The sequence below is a fragment of the Harpegnathos saltator genome, unplaced genomic scaffold, assembly GCF_003227715.2.
Source record: "Harpegnathos saltator strain DR-91 unplaced genomic scaffold, Hsal_v8.6 scaffold83, whole genome shotgun sequence".
Classification (NCBI taxonomy): Eukaryota; Metazoa; Arthropoda; class Insecta; order Hymenoptera; family Formicidae; genus Harpegnathos; species Harpegnathos saltator.
Genome location: NW_020230682.1, coordinates 644,028 through 664,475, shown reverse-complemented (window position 1 = coordinate 664,475; position 20,448 = coordinate 644,028). Strand labels below are relative to the sequence as shown.

General features: G+C 45.0%; 3 protein-coding genes across 5 annotated transcripts; 2 read left to right on the top strand and 1 right to left on the bottom strand.

The window, feature by feature from the left end:
• Positions 1-3,719: 3,719 nt before the first annotated feature.
• On the top strand, positions 3,720-5,777 carry LOC105190089 (60S ribosomal protein L10a-like). 2 transcript variants are annotated; one of them, XR_003114231.1, is made up of 5 exons: positions 3,720-3,858; positions 4,050-4,400; positions 4,724-4,872; positions 5,309-5,471; positions 5,547-5,777. XR_003114231.1 is itself a non-coding variant. In XM_025307092.1 (2 exons), the coding sequence occupies exons 1-2, from the start codon at positions 5,442-5,444 to the stop codon at positions 5,706-5,708; spliced, it is 192 nt and encodes a 63-aa protein (XP_025162877.1). In that variant the 5' UTR covers positions 4,893-5,441; the 3' UTR covers positions 5,709-5,777. The 2 variants fall into 2 exon arrangements, 1 of the variants encoding a protein (XP_025162877.1); XM_025307092.1 differs by lacking the exons at positions 3,720-3,858; positions 4,050-4,400; positions 4,724-4,872 and having other exon boundaries at positions 4,893-5,471.
• Positions 5,778-7,271: 1,494 nt separating this feature from the next.
• Positions 7,272-16,559, top strand: LOC105190070 (RNA-binding protein cabeza). 2 transcript variants are annotated; one of them, XM_011152563.2, is made up of 8 exons: positions 7,272-7,512; positions 8,070-8,441; positions 8,570-8,645; positions 11,225-11,256; positions 13,176-13,315; positions 14,699-15,045; positions 15,137-15,412; positions 16,053-16,559. In XM_011152563.2, the coding sequence occupies exons 1-8, from the start codon at positions 7,500-7,502 to the stop codon at positions 16,090-16,092; spliced, it is 1,296 nt and encodes a 431-aa protein (XP_011150865.1). In that variant the 5' UTR covers positions 7,272-7,499; the 3' UTR covers positions 16,093-16,559. The 2 variants fall into 2 exon arrangements, with proteins under 2 accessions (XP_011150865.1, XP_025162875.1); XM_025307090.1 differs by lacking the exon at positions 11,225-11,256.
• On the bottom strand, positions 16,528-20,367 carry BI-1 (Bax Inhibitor-1). The gene is made up of 4 exons (XM_011152561.3): positions 19,960-20,367; positions 18,721-19,022; positions 17,573-17,898; positions 16,528-17,291 (listed from the first exon to the last, which is right to left on the bottom strand). Exons 1-4 carry the CDS (start codon positions 20,004-20,006, stop codon positions 17,256-17,258), a joined length of 711 nt encoding a protein of 236 aa, XP_011150863.1. The 5' UTR covers positions 20,007-20,367; the 3' UTR covers positions 16,528-17,255.
• Positions 20,368-20,448: the final 81 nt, after the last annotated feature.

Here is a 20,448-nt window from a genome sequence, read left to right as displayed (position 1 = left end):
CACCGACGTGCACCGTTCAACGGCAACACGTCGAGACGAGCACGGTGGATAAAACGCCAATCAGCGAAGCGGGTGAAGCTGCCGCCCCACATAAAGTGATTGCTCACTCGATGACGAGACGACACCTCGAACACCTTCCCCTGGTCTGGTTTCCACGACAAGGTGGTATCATACCACTCCGCTACCGCAGCACGCAGGCGTCCGATCACCTGGGCACGAGCCTCAGGTGGGATCTTGGTGATCCTGCCCCGCGGACCGCGACATTGAAGGACGAACTCGCGGCGCTCCTCGCTCCACAGCCACCGGATGGCGCAGCGATTCGACTGATGACGCGCGGCGTTCCGCGCTCTCGACCACAGGGAGCGCTCCCCTCCCCCCTCAGCCTCCCCTCGAGTGACCCCGAGAGAAAGGCGGCGATCTGGTCGCAACCAGGGGGTGGCCGATGCGGCGTGCAACCACTCCCCGCAGAGACGCCCAAGCCAGGTCCCTGGCCGCGCGGTCGTCCGCCGTCAAAAGACGGAAGACGTGCGCGACTGAGAGGACGTCGGCGAGGTCAGCTAGAGGAAGTAGCCCATATCCCCCCTTGCGAGGGGGCATGTAGACCACTTCGGCGCTCGCTCTCTGCGGGAGGTTGAGCCACATCTTACAGGACCTGCGGATCTGCAGGTCGAGCTCCTTGAGGGGGCCCTTCTCCACTGCGACTCCCCGCAGCAAAAAGTCGAGCCGCGGCAACAAAAAAGTCGCCACGGTCTCAGTGTTCTGCCACGGGGCGAGGAGAGAACGGTCGACCGACGCCAAGTCGTCACGTAGCACCCTAATGGCAGCATGCGGAGTCTGGTTGACCCCGAAGCCCGTCGGTATGCCGAGGTGCTCATAGGCCTCGCCCTCGGCCATTGCACGGACCGGTTGGCCCTGGATCCGGAGAGTCGTCGGTCGGACCCTGCCCGCTCCGCCTGCACCGATGTGCAGGGTGGCGCATTTGGCAGGGTTGAACCGCAACACGACCGACGATGCCTCGTTCACTGCGACTGCGAGCAGTCGTTCCATTTCGTCGGGCGTCCTGGAGACCAGTACCAGGTCATCTGCATAGGGCATTACTGACCACCGCGAGTCCAAGAGCTCGACCCCGAGACCGACAACCGTGACTGCACGCAGCACGGAGTCGATCGCGAGGTCGAACATGATCGGACTCAGCGGGCATCCCTGGCGTACGCCCGAACGAATCTGGATGGGCGCAGTGAAGCCGTCGGCGGTTCGCACCCGCGCGGTGCAACCATCGTACAGCGAGCCCCATACGGCGATGAGGCCCGCTGGCGCGCCCGCGCGAATCAGTGCGCGGCGGATCGCCCCGTAGGGAACCGATCCAAACGCGTTGGAAAGGTCCAGCCACGCGACTACCACCTCCCTGCGGCTCCTCCGAGCATCAGTCAGGATCTCCTGCAGGACGAAGTTGTGCTCAAAGCACCCCTCGTCCCTTAGGAATCTCTTCTGAGCCGGACTTCCCGCCGACCACGCACCACTCGGTAATGTGATCGGCCAACACGGCGGCGAAGAGTTTGGGCAGAGTATCCCCCAACGCGAGAGGACGCCAGTTATTAATATTACCGCGGTCACCTTTCTTATACACCAATATCGTGTTGGAGGTCTTTCAGACGACAGGAACCGCCTCGAGCCGCAAACATGCGTTGAAGAGGGCGACGAGCAGCCGCGCCGATGGATCCGCTGCACGGAGGTCCTTGTAGGTTATGCCATCGGGACCCGGCGCAGAGTTATTCATACGCCGGAGCCGACGACACACCTCTCGCTCCGTGAACGGCTCCATCAGCGCCGCCGCACCGCCGTCCCTGCCCGGGGCGTCGACTCGCTCCGCAGGCTCGGCACCCCGCAGGTAATCCCCTCCACGATACAGCTCTTCGAAGTGCGCCTGTACCACGTCAGTCGGCAGATCGCAGACCTCCGCGGGACCGGCTAACACCTTTCGAACTGCCCTGCGTCGGTTCTTCCTGAAGAGCGCCTGTATTCGCGCTGCTTCGTCCTGTTCCAGCCGTCTTCTCCGAAAAAATCGGGGACATTGGCCGGCGCCAATTCCCCCTGACGGCCACCCTCTCGCGCGTCCCTCTCCCCTCGCCGCTCCTCGTCGGCCTCACGCAACCGGCGTGGTGGCGGTCGACGAGCGCGCGGCGCGCCACGCCCTGGCCCGCCTCCCCCGAAGAATCCGGCGACCTGAATCGCCAGATCTTCGAGCTCAGCGAGCGTCGCCACGGAATCCGCCGTGTCGACGAGCCGCGTCCTCTCGACAGCGAGCTGACGCCCCGTCCGTCTCTCGACGTTCGGCGCGACATCCCGCGCGTCTCGAGGACCGCGCGCCACCATCGGCGGGTTTCGCGGCGCCCTAGCGAGTCGCGTCGCGCCGCCGCCCGCGCGGAAACCCGGAGCCGCAGTCACCCGAATCGCATCCGGACGCGCGTCGACGGACGCGGATGCTCCCCGCCGACCCATCACGCCGCGGACTCCACGTGGACCGGACCCGTCTCCGGCGTTTCCCTCGCCAGTATCTCGCGCGCGTGTCTCCTCCACCCTCCGAACCGGCGGCGTCCCTCCGCCTCGCGCCGCGCCCGCCCCCGCAAGCGGGGGAAAATTCGCCTCCGTGAGGGGCGGCGGTTCGAGTGTCGCCCAGGAATCCGCGCTAGTGGCCTCTTCATCCGACGAGCGTACGCGCGCGCGGCGCGCTCTTCGCCGCGCGGACTTAGGGGTGGCGACCGTCCACGGGCCGCCACCGTCGGCACCCTCCTCGTCGCCGCCGTCCCTGCCACCCTCGTCCTCCGTGTACAGAGCGGCCGGCCTCAGCGAGGCCCCCGCCCTGCGCGGCCGCAAGGTCATCCTTCTCGGAGGGAGGCTGTTGCTCTTCTTCCTTGCTCCTCTCCCCTCCGCTGGGCTAGTGGTCGTCCCTGCTGGTGTCCTTTGCCGCTCATCGGCCGCCGCTGGGGACGTCTCCGCCACCGGCTGAACGCGGGGCCAAGGGGGCGAGGAAATAACGCCCCGTGCACCCGCACCCGGGAGCCCGGTCGACATGATCGGACTCCCCGCCGTGGAGACTGTTATGGTGACAGTGGTGAGGGTCGCCACCGTCCTTGAAACGGGCGCGCATGGCGTTTGAATGCCAGCCAGGCCCCCCGGGGATGCTCCGTAGGTGGTCGGCGGAGTCCCTCCGAGGGACCTTGCGCTCGAGAACGAACCGCCGCCCGACGAGGATGGTGTCTTTCTCGTCGGGACGGCGGTCGCCTCGGCGTTGCACGCCCGCCGGGTCGGCTCCACGGAGCTACGCCTGGGAGTCCTCCAATTGGCCGCCGTGTGGCCTATTTCGGCCACCGGCGGGCGCTGTTCGCCTTGCACCTATGTCGGTATTCATAGTCAGGTCTTATTTTTAAGACCGTCTTAAGTTCACTTTCAGATACTCCATAGCCAATGAAATGATTTGTACAACATCTGAAGATAAACTTAAGACGGTCTAAAATATAAGATCGCTCACGCATGCGCACAAACGCTTTCGCATGGGAAAAATTCCCACGAGTTGCATCACTGGAGCTAGAAACCGCACGTTACCTTCATTGCTGTTTCATTCTTCTGTTGACGTCGGTTGTCGAAGAGTCTAGTCGTGTTCTTGTGGTTCATTTTGCAACATGATGTAAGTATATCATCGTGTGGAATATTCGCGATCTTGCATGCAAATGCAATCGTTTCGCCATAGGCAAGCTTGTTGAACTTTTATTATTGACGAGAACATATTATTTTTGGCTAGAAGTTACTTTCAGTGCGACATAACGATCAACGTATATAGTCACGTGCATCAAAAACAGAGTTTGTTAGCAATAGATTCTCATTATGATATAAAGTTTAATAAGTTGGTCATAATTGTAGTACGTTTTTAAGATTAAACGTTTCCAAATTTCGCTAAATTAGATGTTTATTCACGTGAAATTGATTGTAAAATTATAGAGGCAATTTCCATGTATCCTGCTTTGTGCTAACTTATTTCAATCGGGTTGCAGGTCCAAGATTTCCCGCGATACCCAGTATGAGTGCGTAAATGCAGTCATACAACAATTCCAAGACAAGAAAAGGAAGTTTTTGGAGACAGTGGAGCTTCAAATCGGATTGAAGAACTATGACCCACAAAAAGACAAGTGGTTTTCAGGGTCTATAAAATAGTTTTCACCTGATTTTGAGTCTTTTTCTCAGTTTCTCGGAGTGAGGATATTACAGATATTATATCTCTCACTGAGAATCCTGTTAAAAATGCTTCATGATTCAGGGAGCTGGGTGGACCTGCACCCAGGGTCTTAAATAAATATTTATACCATTATTTAAATTATATAGGATCACAACTCATGATCCTATTGGTAAGTTGTACGCATCTTTGCATATATGAATGTTGCAATCCCGATTATATATATCCAATTCTTTGTCTGATACTTTTTTTTAACGTATGTAATAAACTGGTAAAACATATTAGATCCATTGTTCTATCCAACTTTCTATGATGTTTAATTTATTGCATGTATTATCTGAATATTTTATGTGGCAATACATATGATACTGAGAGAATGTTGAAATATTAGATATAGTAAGAAAAAAATGAAATGAATTATTCAAATGTTATGTATTAAGGAAGACAAGACATATGTTTATTTAAACTTTAATCATTGTTAAATTATTATATCAGGTTGAAAAACATTCCCAAGCCTAAGATGCAGGTTTGTGTTCTTGGAGATCAACAACACTGTGATGAAGTTAAGGTTAATAATATTCTATATATGGATGCAGAGGTGCTCAAAAAACTAAACAAAAATAAGAAACTTGTAAAGAAGTTTGGTATGTTGGTTACTCATTTTAATGTTTAATATTAATTGATTCCTTCTTAAAAGCACCATCATTATGTATCTTGTGAACAATGATGGCCGTCAAACAAGAAGGATAGTAAAAGTCTTCACTAGGTGAGGGCGATGTGTTTGGTAACATTTGCACCTCAATCCGTGTTGATACACTTGCCTGATTTAAAAAAGATTTTGACTTTTATATTTATTTATTTTTCCATGCATCGAAATGCATTTCACACAAATGTTTCATAGGAAATTATTAAGAAAGAAGCCAAAAGGGAGTAATCATTATTAGGTATTGCGAGTTACTGTGAACCCTTTCAGTATAACAAACACTGATTAATAGAAAAATATAAGGAATATAACTTCATGTGCGCATAAAATGCTGTGTAGCTGAAATTATTTGATACATATTTATATCCTTTTTACAGCAAAGAAATGACATGTTTCTGGCCAGCGAGTTGTTGATCAAACAGATCTCACGGCTGCTTGGCTCCGGTTTGAACAAGGCTGGTAAATTCCCTGAATTATTGTAGCACCAGGAGTCAATGGTTGGCAAAATCGATGAAGTCAAGGCCATCATTAAATGAAAAGGTAATATGGTTTCCCTACGACTTTTTTACCTAATCAAAATTGTGATTATTGCTAACATTGCTTTCTGTTTTGCAGGTGTTGTGTCTGTTGGTGGCAGTCGGACACGTTGAGATAACATCCAATGAGTTGGTGCAGAACGTGCACCTGTCGATAAACTTTCTCAGTTCTCTGTTGAAGAAACACTGGCAGAATGTCTGTTCGCTGCATATCAAATCGTCCATGAGACAGTCACAGTGATTATATTGAGTTACATTTAGTGTATATGGTAATAAAAATGGAAGTCTTTGAATTTTTTTTTTTTTAATTGAAAAAGCACCAATTGCAGATGAAATTAAGTTTATTCTTCTTCGGAGAACTTTGAAATTTTTGAACTGGTATGCAGGGTGTCGTTCCATTTTAATGTCCCACCCCAAATAACTCTTCAGTATTGAAGTTTCAAGGAAAATGATTTAAATAAAGGTTGTGGGGATTTAAGAGAGCTACCTTACGATTCTGACCTTGACCTTTATTTTCAAGATCATTTGAAGGTCAACTTGCGTTTTTTAAATGGGAATCCTTATTTTTTATTACACTTTTTTCTACTAGTTAATTTAAACAACTTTTGTCTAAAACATTTTTTTATTTGTCTAATATTTTTTGAGATATTTGTGGAAAACTTGATAACTTTTTCAATATTTAACTTACGATATCTCGCTAATTATTTGTCGGAAGAAAAAGTGATGCTAGACTTTCTTGCTTTATTTAGTCTCAAGAATATATTGTTGCAATAGCGCCCTGATTTTTGTTAATTTGATGATTTTGAAATTTCCAAAAGTCAGTAAGTTAACAAAAGTCAGGGCGCTATTGTAACAATATATTCTTGAGACTAAATAAAGCAAGAAAGTCTAGTACTTTTTCTTCCGATAAGTAGTTAGCGAGATATCGTAAGTTAAATATTGAAAAAGTTATCAAGTTTTCCTCAAATATCTCAAAAAATATTGGGCAAAGAAAAAAATGTTTTAGACAACAGTTGTTCAAATTAATTGGTAAAAAAAACAGTGTAATAAAAAATAGAAGTTCCCCTTTAAAAAATACAAGTTGACCTTTAAATGACCTTGAAAATAGAGGTCAAGGCCATTATAAGGTAGCTCACTTAAATCCCTACGACTTTTATTGAGATCATTTTCCTTGAAACTTCAATACTGAAGAGTTATTTGGAGTAGGACATTAAAATGGGACATCCTATATACTAGTGCAGAAAGTGCAAAGAATGAGAAAATATGGGTCTATTCTTTATAGCTGCACTGTTGAATTAGTACAATAAGTTAGAATGAGAAAAAATAGTCTCATTTTATATCCTATATACCTGCTTCACTCAAATTCATTGCACTGATTTAAAAGTCCTGCGAAAAGGAACGAACTCATTTATTGAACAATTGTACAACCGTTTTGTTAACTAAGCCAATAGGAGACCTCGCTACGGGGATAAAAATATCGCTAAAGAGAAACCCTAGGAAACAAGCACGCTTATTGGTCATCGATCCTTACGTGATCATCACTGTAGTTCCCTATTAGCCTGAAACAATTCATGTAAGTTAGGTTGTTTCAACCCCTTGGTAAGTTAACTGATGGTTAAATCATATATGTCTGTCTTCGTTTAAATTGAAGGAAAAACAAAGATAAACGTATGATTTAATTATCAGTTAACTTACTTAAGAAGTTGTAACAACCGGCCCGCGTAAATCAGTCACCTAGTAGAATTTAAATAAAATCAACTGTTGGCAATCCTGCCTGTTATTTAGCTGTTGGTCTTCCGGCCGTCCCCTCGGTCGTTCATTTCCGTCTCCCACAGCGGCGGACAAGTTTGGGGTAGTCCGTTATTTCGCTTACCTGATTGGGTTGTAGTCGCGAAGGGACACGGTATCTCGCTGGACTCGTGACTGCCTGCGCGCTCGTTTTAGCGTCCACGGCTAACCACGTGGCTCTACGTCGTAGCGTCGGTCGTTTCATCGAGTTTTAACGCGCGTTCGTCGGCACAGTAGCAGCACAATGACGGATAATCGTGAGTATAAAATGATAATATTGTTACAGCGCGCGTGTGTACAGAAAATTCTCGCGTTAATCTCGGCGATGCTCAGCGATGTTTGCGAGATTTTTGCCAAACCGAAGACGCACTCGGCTCCGAGAAGCCGAGAGCAAATGGCTTGCTACGTTGTGACTCCGTCGTCGTCGGCGGCGGTGATTAAGAATAAACATGGCGACTATCGAGAACATGGGGGACTCCAAATAATGCTCGGAGCAATCGCGATTACGAACGATGAATAAGCTGTCGGTTTTGTATACGTGGCGAATTATTCAGACTATTGTAACAGATCTTTTTACACACGTTTGTTGACAGTCCGTAAATTTTTGGAGTATAACATTCCAAATCCTTTTTATATTTGTGTTTTCTTTTTCTTTAGCGCCGTCTTTTATTTTACATTTTTGACTGATGAGCAGATATGCATACTAAACAATATACGAATATAATTCAGTGTGTAAACAATTGCAACGCAAATCAAAACAAATCGGAAATGAAACACTATTGATCATTAATGTTGCGTTATCAAATATTTCCAGAGTATTCTAATTACCAACAACAAGGGTATAATCAGTACAGCCAACCACCACCTTCGGCTGGCCAGGATACGTCATATCCACCACCCACAACCGGTGGAAGTGGCTATAATCAGTATAGCCAGCCTCCCCCGAGCACTGGCACCAACTATGGCACCAATTACAACAACTACAATTCCAACACTGGCCAGGATTACAATACGCCGCAGAACCAAGGCAACTATGGGCAAAATAACTATGGCGGTGGTAACACAGGCAGTGGTAGCGATGGTGGTAACAATTATGGTGGAAGCTATGGACATGGCAATAGCAGTAGCAGCGGTGGTGGTAGTAGCGGGGGTTACAATCGTAACAACTCTGGTGGTTACAGCGGAGGTGAGCATCCCTTCTGTATCTTTAGCGATCATAGAGTATCAAACTTTTCAGCATTGCCAACGAGCGTAATCCCCTGCAAGCTGTGTACTATCGCTTGTTTATATACATTACCGCATTAAATTTTTCAGGCCAAGGAGGTGGTGGCGGTGGCGGTAGATACAGCGATCGCGGAGGTTACGGAGATCGCTCCGGCGGTGGTTACAAGTAAGTTAATTTTCAAAATATTTCCCATACACATAATCTGTGAAGCGCGACAAGTGGGGAGCGACGACAAATTCCCGAAAACAATGTTAAAATTAAAGTCAACAGCCGCCACATTCACGGTAAACGAGTCTTGTGTTGAAGCGAGCCAAAGGTATGCAATGAAGTTCTTAACGCCAGTAATCTGGAAACTTGTTGTATCATTACGAAACGGTGTTTGTGCCCAATCGGGCGTTAATATAATTGAAGTGTGCCTACAGGTTTAACAGACAGGTTTAACAGAAGTAAAAGAGGTAATGAAACAGGTTGTATGTGACGAATGACGTAAAAAGGTTGTAATGTCGACACTCTATCCGCTGGTTCTGGTATAATATAATAATCGCAACAACAACAACAAAAAAGAAAAACACAACACATAACATACGCGCGCGCTCGCGTGCGCACATACACACACACGTGTACACACGTGTGTGTGTGGCGCGTTTACTCACACAAGAGGTCTCGAGTGGATCGAGACTGTAAAAAAAGCGGTTGATGTCGCGCCACTGTGGCCACTGTTGTAAGCCTTATCTCTCTCTATTAGGTATCAGATAATAATACGATTAGGCAATTTACACATGGCAATTTAAAGTCTAAACCTGTTAAGAGATTACAGATATTATCGGACTATTGCTCTTGCGTAGGCTTTTTTCCAAAAGAAAAAGAATATTTGGTAAACGTAAGTTTTTCGAGAAAAAAGGTGGGAATACACAATGTGTTGTTGTTTGCCTTGAAACAATACGCATACGCATTCGTGCGCGTTGTTGCACTCCTATCCGGCATCGCACCGGTATTTTTTCCGTTATAATTCACCCAAAAAAAAAAGTAATTTCAGAACAAGCGGAATCATCTAAATTTTAGAGAATTTTATTTTTATATATGGCCTCAAAAGGATTCCTCTAAAATTAAGAGGAAATATTATAAACAAATTATTCTTAAAATTAGGGGGATTATACGTTATATTTATAATGCAAATATTATTGATTTTCATATAAATTTCCTCTTATGTGTTATTTAATCTTTTTTAAGAGGATTATTATTTTTTTAAGAAGATTATTATTTTATATTTTTACTGTATTTTATTGTTGCTGGTTACACTAGTTAATTTGAAAAAAATTGTCATAATGTAATAGCAAAGAATAATATATACATAGATGTACTTCTGGCTCCTCTATTCTACAATAAGTAGGCACGAATTAAATAAGATCATCATGACAAATAAATTTCCAATCAGTTTTGTTATGGACTTCATAGCTACAAAGATGTCCATCATTTGCATGACCAATTGTATGAAACACGGTTAAAAGAAAGAATATATTATTCAACTTCTTGCAATAGATTATAAACTATATTTGGCCAAATATGGATAAATTATCTTCGTTATATGTTACAGCAACACATATCTTTTTTAAAAAACATTCCAAATATTCTGACCCATGAACATTATTTTTTCATTCATGTCTGGAGATAGAATATAACTGAACAAAAGAAGTCGACATTCAAATCAACATATTCCTCTTCATACAAGAGGAAAATTAATTGATATAAGAAATCTTGAAATAAGAGGAAAACAGAATAACATTTAGTCAATTTTAGAAATGATTCACTTTAATCGCTTTATCGAAAGAGGAATCCTTTTTCTGCAAAAGCTTCGGTTTTTGCAGAATATGAGACTATGGGAGAAATCACTTTACAAATAGAATACTTTTTTGGGTGTTCCGCTGATAATTAACCCGCGACGTGTCGCTTCCTTGCCGAAGAGAACTCTCTCTGTGCATTTATTCGTGTAAAAAAAAAAAAAGAAGAAAAAATATTTGCGCGTCGACTTTGTACCTTGTGCTTATATGTAGATTTTCACGTCCCGGCTGGATCTCTTAAATGCGGGTAACGTCGCTCACTGATAAAAAAACGTTAGCTCCACACAAGAGTAATCTCTTTCCTGTTTTTTTTTTTTCTTATTTTTCTTTTCATTCGTACATCATGGGAGAATACTCCGGTGAAGCACGAAGTGGCCGCGCGTCTCCCCCGTTCCCCCTTCCCGTGAGTCGAGAAATTCACGTGGAGATCCGTTCCATTACGATGAAACACTTCGTCAATTTTCCTTTTGGAGCTTAACTTTGTCGCTGTCGTTTCCCACGTGTGCGAAAGAAAGTCCAACAGAAAAAGAAGAACCCGAGTATAATCTTTCTCTCTTTTTCCTCTCTCTCTCTTTCTCTCTCTCTCTTTCTCTCTCTCTCTCTCTCTCTCTCTCTCTCTCTCTCTGTCTACCTTTCTATCTCTTTCTCTCTCTCTCTCTCTCTTTTCCTCTCTTTTCCTCTCTATCTCTGCATGCTGAGAAAAAACGGGACCGACGGACGTGACTTTACGCGGGACCGGCCTAAGTGCAAAATCATAATATATAATACGGTGACTACACATGACATTTAGACAAATAGGTACATCAAGAAGAAAGGTGGCGAGCGGCATATGATTCGCCATGCATCGATCGATCGATCACGGTCCATGAATCAACTCACAATGGTATATCTGCTTCTGTGTTTTAGCAGTGGCGGTGGCCGTGGTGGTTATAACAAAGGTAAATGCACCAGACTGTCTGTACTAGTCTGGTGCTATATTCTAGCTTTCACTCTACTATTTACGATCCTAAATACTCGGTTATACTCGATATACGTAATTATATGAAAGGGCTGCTATGCAACATTCTCAGGGAAGCGCATACATATATATATATATATATATATAATGATGATGATAATGATATATATCTGTTCATCTGTGTATCTATTTATTTATCTGTCTGTCTATCTCTCTCTCTCTTCTTCGATCTCTGCCTCTTGCGAGCTCACAGTCGCGGATCAGTGGCAATTTGATGACCGTGATGACGATTCGCACACGGCGCTTTTCCGACGCGACGCAAGCGGAACGATATTCAGTGCGAGTGTTGAAAAAAGAAAAAAAAAGAAAGAAAGAGTAAAACGAAAAGCGTGTAATCACACAAGTTGTTTTCTTCTCCTTTTTTTTTCACTCTTTTTTTTCCTGCTCCACGAATGACGACGCCCGCGTGGTAAAAGTGTTGTGATCTTACAAGCAGGATATATTTCTCGCGCGCGCGAAGACGTTGCGCCTTCCGAAGACGTTGCATTTACATTATAAACCTAACCGGGAAAGTACCTTGAAAAATACGGTAGAGTAACTAACACACGGTAATTGTGCACCACCCCTGTAAAATGTGGGTTTTTTGGTATCGTCGTTTTTGGTATTGTCGAAAAAAGTAAAGAGGACAAACACATAAGAGGCAGCTAGTGAGAGCCACTTGCCGATCGGGCCTTTGAGGGGTAAGAAAATGATGTTGCAGCCCTTTTGTATGCTCAGCTGCAACTTTGTGTTCTGTATGTATATCGTTAGGTGTTAATGGCAATGTTAGACCACTAATAATGCAGTTGCGAGTGACACGATGCGAGAAGAGAGAACAGAAAAAAAGAAAAGAAAAAAGTATCAAAGACCGCAGAGTGGGTGAGGTCATTCGAGGAAGTTGAAATTGCGTGTAGGGGGAAAAAACGGGGCTGTGGGGAGAGCAGAGTGGAGAGCGGAGGGAGTTGTGCGTCTCGAGAGAGAGAGCTTGTGGAGAGTGGAGAGGGGAAAAAAGCATTGCAATGAGCATTACTGTGCCCATGTGTAGCGATGGTAATGACGATGATAGCGTATAGACACGTATTTAGCCGCTAAATATATTCTGTAAGCCTCCCTCGCGCGGCGGTGCGTCGAGAGAAAGAGAAAAAGAAAGCGTCTCTCTTGCTTCCCGTCGCTGGACGTAGCACTCGATTCACTTATTCAAGTCGGATCACAACTGTCGAGTAGATTCACAAGTAGAACGTGACAGCCAAAAACGAAGCCGGTCTCGTTCGTCTCTTCCGCTTCTGCTCGCGTTTCCAAAAGCAGGGACGAGTTAGTAGCGCGCGATAAAAAATCGTGAGAAAAAAGAACAGAGCACTGGGAAAGAGTGTGGGAAGACCAACACCTCTCGTAGAGCACAGCTGACGTTTTATCAGTATAGAAAAAAAAAAGAAAAAATCTTACGAGTTTTTTTGGATAATGTCGAAAGAGTCGTACGCCACTCGCACGAGTGTGCGAGGGAAAAAGATATACGGAAAGGGCCGTGTTCGCTCGTACAGAGTTGAGAAAGTTTCAATTCAGTCGTACTTCCTCTCTTTCGTGCCGCCAAAAATGCACGTAAGATCGATCGGAGAAGCGCAGTTAGGGGAAAAACAGAGAAAGCCTTCTCTCGCCCTTAGAGTCGACAAAAAGAACGGTTCCTCCGCTCGTGCGACACGCTCGATCGTGACGTCGGAGAGAGTATTGTGTACTTCCGAGAGACTTTCCTTGTATCTTTAGATTAGGGTAAAAGTAGTAGCTCCAGGATCGGTAGATATGCGAATATTTTTATTCCCCTGTGCATTCGACGTGCGACGGGTCTTGACTTTGGGTCCATTGCAGGGGGCTACAGTGACCGCGGCAGCGGAGGAGGTGGTGACGGAATGGTTACGCAGGAAGATACTATTTTTGTATCTGGTATGGATCCGTCGATTTCCGAGGAAGAGATTTGCCAGCACTTTGGAGCGATTGGCGTTATCAAGGTACGGATATCCTTTTTTATTTGGCTGATGAAATCAAGTGTTTGACATCAACCGTCCAGGCTCCTGCTTCTTTTGCCGTGCAACTGCCACTTGAGGATGTCAGAAGCGAGGAAACACACTCTAAGAATTCCTGCAGAATACGTTGAAACGAAAAGACGTACTTATAGAATGGATCTCACCATAAAGAATTAATGTGACACCAATCTTGTCTTTTCTCATGATGTCGTCACGTTCACCCAGAAAAAAGTATTCTATTTGTAAAGTGATTTTTCTCATAGTCTCATATTCTAAGCAAAGCCTTTTATATAGAAAAAGGACTCCTTTTTTGATAAAGCGATTAAAGCGAACCACTCATCTAAAATTTATTAGATATTATTCTAACTTTTCCTTTTACTTCAAGAGGTTTTCCTCTTGTATGAAGAGGAATACGTTGATTTGAATGTCAACTTCTTTTCTTCAATCATGCTCTACCTCTAGACATGAACGAAAAAATAATTATATGCTCATAAGTCAGAATATTTAGAATTCTTTTTAAAAAAAGTATGTGTATTGTAACATATAACGAAGATAATTTAATACCTATATATCTGGTCGAATACAATTTACAATCTATTGCAGGAAGTTGAATAATATATTCTTTCTTTTAACTACGTTTCATACAATTGGTTGTGATGAACATCTTTCTAACTACGAAATCCATAACAAAACTGATTGGAAATTTGTTTGTTATGATGATCTTGTTTCATTCGCGCCTGCTTATTGTAAAACTGAAGCCAGAAATATATCTACATATATATTACTTTCCGCTATTTATATTATAATTTTTTCAAATTAATTATTGGTATAACCAATAAGATTAAAGTACAGTAAGAATAAATAATAATCCTCTTAAAAAAAGATTAAATAATCTGTATAGGAGGAAATTTATATTAAAATCAATAAGATTTGCATTACACATATAACATATAATTCCCCTAACTTTAAGAATAATGTTTCTATAATATTTTCCTCTTAATCTTAGAGGAATCCTCTTGAGGCCATATATAAGAATAAAATCGTCTAAAATTTAGATGATTCCGCTTGTTCTGAAATTACTTTTTTTTGGGATGTTAATTAATACTTTATCAATCGTTGTAGCAGAAGGAAAACGTTGGGACTGTCCTGCGGGTCTGCTCCAACGACTACGAGTGTCACTTTGTACATCTTTTTGTCTCAGCGTATCTTGCAAGAATTTTTAAAGTATTCCTTGCGTTCCTTGCGTCCTTAACTTAAAATGGCCTTGGCGAGGAAGCGGGAGCCTCAATCGCCACGCTTGCGGGTTGATGAGCTGAGAGGCAAATTCTTCCGCTCAAGAGCAAAAGCACTCACACTTGACGTTTCCAGCATGACAAACGCACGGGCAAGCCCAAAGTGTGGCTATACAAAGACAAGAACACGGGAAAGTCCAAGGGAGAGGCGACAGTCACTTATGACGACCAGAATGCCGCACGTTCAGCCATCAGCTGGTTTGACGGCAAGGAGTTTAAGAATTGCACGATAAAGGTGCAAATGGCGCAGCACAAAAGCAATTGGCAGGGTAATCGGATGGGCGGCGGTCGAGGCGGCGGCGGCCGCGGTCGTGGCGGTGGCGGTAGTTTCGGCGGCCGCGGAGGCGGCGGCGATCGTGACGATCATCATCGCGGAGGTGGTGAGGATCGCCGTGACAGCGGTGGCCGCGGAGGCGACTGGAGGTTAATCCACAGAATTCATCTGGTGTTGATAAAAGTATAGAGCTGCTCTCGTTTCAAGTTCAATCAGCAAATGCTTTCTGATCCGAAACAGGTGTCCCAATCCCGACTGCGGCAACACAAACTTCGCCTGGCGAGATCAGTGCAATCTCTGCAAAAGCTTGAAGCCGGAAGGCCTCAGTTACGGTGGCGGTGGCGGCGGCGGTAGAGGGGGCGGCGGCCGAGGTGGCGGTGATCGCGGTAACAGAGGTGGTTACAGAGGCGATCGCGGAGGACGCGGAGGTGACAGAGGCGGCAGAGGCGGCGGCTTTCGTGGCGGAGACCGAGGTGGTCGCGGGAGCAGAGGTGGCCCTATGAGGGGAGGCGGCGGGTAAGATATTTTTGTCATGCAGTAAGTTTTCATATCGAAATATACTCGGTTGACAAGACCGGGCAGAGAAACTTGGCCGAATCTGATCTCCGATCAGTGTCGGCAAGTGTTTTCTGATAAACAGCAAGTGGTCTCTGATAAATATCTCCTATGTCCCTGGTGTTTGACAACCACGCGGCGCTTTTTGAAGTCTCACATATATATGAAGACTGCACCTGGAGAGTTGAAGAAGATGAATGAGACGTTGAGACAAAACGGTAGCGAGGGAATGTAACGTCTGACCTCTTCAACATTACAAACGGACGCACAGGTCCAAATGAAACGAATTAAATTTTCTTCTTCAACCCCATTTAGCAAGTTTAGATAGAGGAAAGTATATAAATTCCCGTTAGATTCTAAAAAAAAAGCCGAGTCGATGTTATTCATCTTGTTGGTAAAAAATGTCGACTCTTCAGTTTCGAGTAATATCGTATTGTATTTTATTCGATAAACATAGCAGACCTTTTACATCAACAAAATATCTTCGACTTCAGTTCTTTTTCTAACGTTTCGTACGCAAAAGATTGGAGCAGTTGTGTAGTTATATAAAAACGCGTCTCGGCCACGTATTGATTTGTTGTCTGCACCTTTTCTGTTTCAGCCGAGGCGACAGGGACAGGGATCGCCAGCGACCTTATTAATCTCCCATTCGCGTCTAACAGCCGACCTGCCGTCGCTAAAAATAAATAACTTGTACACATTTTGTACACGAGTTTCAATGCTTGTACATTTCGCGAAGCGGAAGCTCCTATACATACATATATGCCATGTGTTTCCCCTCCTTTCTTTCTGTGTAACTTTTTTATAATCATGAAGATGCGCATCACTTCTCACCTTATATTAGCACAATGACTTCATGTAAAATCAATTCTTCAATAGACCATAATAGATAAGACTCTAAGTTACGTAAACCGCACGACTAATTGATTTATTTCGCCGTTCACTGTTTCGCTTTTTGGCATCACCGAGTGTAATGAAAAGAAGGAGAAGAGCTTTGTGGGAAAGTTCGTTTATTGAAAGTCGAAAATATAATATAGTTAATTTATATATTATTTGGGTGGGCGTGTATCTGTGTGTGGACGCGCGCGCATGTGTACATAAGTTTCAACGCTTGTATATCACGCGAAGCGGAAGTCACTTCCTACGCAGGTCTCCTTTCCTCACGCAACCTTGCACAAACTCATAAACATCCGCATTATTTCTTACGTTACGTTAATGCGACTATCCACGTGAAAACAAATCTTTGAATTCAAGGTTCTATACATCACACACTGTTCTCTTATCATCTGCTGTAACATCTACGCGAAATGCGACAACTCTGGGGAGGAAATTTGTTTATTGAAAGTTGAAAATATCGATAATTTATATTTAGGTTGTATGTGTGTGTACAAGTGCACGCACATACGCACACACACACACACACACACACACATATACGAATCTAATGGAGAATTGCACAACTCAGAGAGATATATAACCAAAATAAATTACGGCTTGTCTCCGTAATCGGACGCTAAACCCAGCGTGGGATGCCGATTACCTCGCGAATAAACAGGCCGCATATCTCTAACATTTTTCCGTTTTTTTATTATAGTAAATATATTTATATATAGTCTCGTCGTATATCGTTTACTAAAGAGATGTTGCATATATATATATGTGGTATGAGACGTGGTATATATAGATACTTGTATAATTTTTCCGGTATATATACACAGATACCTAAGTATGGATAGATTACATGAAGACCTCTAGTTTATGGATTTACTTGAATGCGCTCCGTAACCATCCCCCAATCGCCCGTTCAATCTTTACGCTTACGTGACTCCTTGGACAATTCCTGAAATCAAAGGAACGTTGCAAGTATTTTCCAGTCGTCCAGTGTCGTACGCGCGTCTGCAGATTATTTTATAATCGAGATGTCACGCCAACGAGGAAGGGAGCGTTATTAAAGGCTTGCTCGCGTAATCAAAGGCTAATTAAACGCGCGTATCTTGAAGGATGTACATTGATTTATCGTTCTCCTCTGGGCGTCAGCAGAATGACGTTGCAGTTATGAGGTGTATTCGCGAAAAAAAGTGATTAACCTGGGGTATCTCGATGACACCTTTATCGACTCACCTTTTGCGTAAGGATCACAAGAAGATGTCGGAAAACGCCGACAAAGTCGATAAACAGATCCAAGGAGTGCATGATGAAGTCTCTGCTGCCCATGTGATGCTTCTCGATGATCAGTTGCGTGTCATAAATGACGAAACCGCAGATCACGAAGAATCCCACATACAAGTGCGCTTGGTAGATGAAATACGAGCGCAGGAATAGATTCGCCAGGGAGAAGAGGATCATAATGTTCAGCATGCTCATCAAAGTGCCACCGAGATACAACCATCGTCCACGTTCAGCTAACAGCGCGGAAATACTGAAGGAAACGAAGATGACCGTTGTTCCTGCAATCATTATTCATTTATTTATTCATTCACTCATTATCGACGATAACAATACTGCAGTCGTCATCGACAGTGATAAATGAAGACAAAGATGATAAAACTCGAGGGAAAGCGACTCATTTCTTTCTGAAATTCTCTTTGCTCAAGAATGAAAAGTTCAAATTTATCGAGCTCCTGTTGATTGATGACTGAGTCAGCAGAATTGTCAGTGTGGAAAGTCAAACAAGAATGCTCTCCGGTCTTTTCGAGTGATTCAGTCAAGGATCGGATTCTTTTATACTCTTTGATCTATATTAGAAATCACTATCAGTCACAAGTAGCAACACTTATTATCACTCTATATATGGCACTAACAGAACAATTTATCTCCTGTTTTACGTTGTAGGACAAACTGTGCAGCGAGAAAACACTATTGATAATTTTGCCCGTCAACTGCCGTCTCAAGGATATACTTGTGTATACATTGAGATACGTTCAATTTTTCTCTCTTAATTCTAACGTTGTTGACAAAGTATAACGAACATTACACAAGCATATCACTGTAAATAAACGGTTGCCGCAAAATCTCACAAGAGAGAAGAATCACATGATTAGCAAATGTTCAATTTATATCTTTTTTTTTATTTTAATAAATTCATCCCTGAAGAGGCTACTCCGAGTCTGGTAAAAGTTCTTCAATTGTCACCACCAGCAGTCTTGAGAGCCTAAATATCACCATCAGAGCAGTCTAACGCAATATACAAGAGTACACAGAAAAACAGACTGGCAGCGAGGGATGGTTACTGTATGTAGCGAGAGAAAATATGATGAAGAGTGACTCACCAACCAACGCTGTTACGACTATGCTCGGGTCTATGCTAATCACCAGCTCGAGCAAGGGTCCCAAGCCAAGGCCAGACAGGAATGTGAATCCCAGAAGATAGCCGAGGCGCAGTTTTTGATTCTTGCCATTATCAGGTGTCGACATCAATGCAATGAGGAGACCCAAGGATCCGATGGTCGTCAGCAGGTTGGCCTGCAGGAGTTGTGTACTCATATGCACATAAGCTCCTGTAGCCGCTGACACAGTGGAGAGAGACAAGCAGCCGTAGACATTCTTCAGGTGCTGCCTGACAGAAGAGTTCCTGCAAACAACATTATCGTCTGTCATGGCAGCAGGATAAGCTGATCTTCTAGGTGGTCTGATTATTCACCGCCGACTTCGAGAAATCTGAGACGATCTGTTTTCACGTCACAGATAACTTCCTCGAGACCGACCGAGTTCTCACATCTCATCATTTCCTCCTCTCCCTCTCCGCCTAAGTGCGCGTCAACAAATGCATCGACTGGAACGTTCGCGAAAGATCCTGTGTTTCCCCGAACGCATCGCCCGTCTCGAGAAAAACTCAGGGGGTTTGTCCCCCCGAGCATCGGCTCTGTTCAATTTGGCCACGTAGGAAGCACGAGACGTGGGGACTCGCTGTGAGTCACTCGAAGACCCACTGAAGCAGGAAGCGCGATCGATCTCGCCGTGCGTAAGGAAAGTGCAGCCGAGAAGAAGAGCACTCTACGGGTCTTGAAGAGCGCTATATCGGGTGTCCTGAGCCGGCCGACGAGGGCGAAGAAATTGGACTTGGCCCTCTCCGCGCCTCCGCGACGCGACTCACGACACCGCGCGCACAAACTGCGCTGTACTCGACTCGCGAGGAGACGACGGAAGGTGACTATCGGCTTCCAGCACACGTATCGAGGAAGCCGAAGGTCGTCGCGAGTGAGTACGTGACGTACGTATGTGTCGCGATAAACATCTTCGGGGAGACGCGAGGGGCACAGGACGAGCGAGAGAGACAGAAAGCGAGAGAAACCGACATTGTGAAATTTTCGGGCATTATGCGATGCAACGCGAGAATTGCGCGTCATGAGCAAATAACATTAACTGCTGACGGGGGGAGAGAGAGAGAGGGGGGGGAAGGGGGAGGTAAAAATCGCAAATATATCTTCTCTCGTCTCCCGCTTTCTCTCCCTTGCCAAGTCGCGAACGAACGAAATGGAGCGTGTATTGTTCGGCTGCTCGATACTCACAGTGAATTACTGAAGGAGTTGACGAAGGTGTTCAGCACCGATGCCATAATTTTGTTTGCTCGACGATCTCGACGACCGACACACGCACGGCACTATACGATACGTCACAGCTCAACGGTCACGAATGACTGGCGGTATTTCGTCGGCTCTCTCTCTGCGCGTCAAGTGAAATTATCACGCAGCTAACGAACGTACATATGCACGCACGTAAGTCGATCCTCGGGGACACGTCAGTGATATTTCTGCGCGTAAAGCGAGAGGCCAACCGAGACAGACGAAGGTAGGAGTACGGACGACGTGTCCGATTGGTGCTGGTGCGTAGTTTGGTCGCCGGGCGCGCCACCAGGTGGCGCCCGTGCGGCGGCGCTCGTCGGGAGAGCTATACACCGTGTCCCGCAAGAGGAGGACACGTCGTTCTTCGTCAAGTGCAAAGTTCCAGTAAATTCTGTAATACGCAGATACGAGGGGACGCAGATGGACGAAGATCGT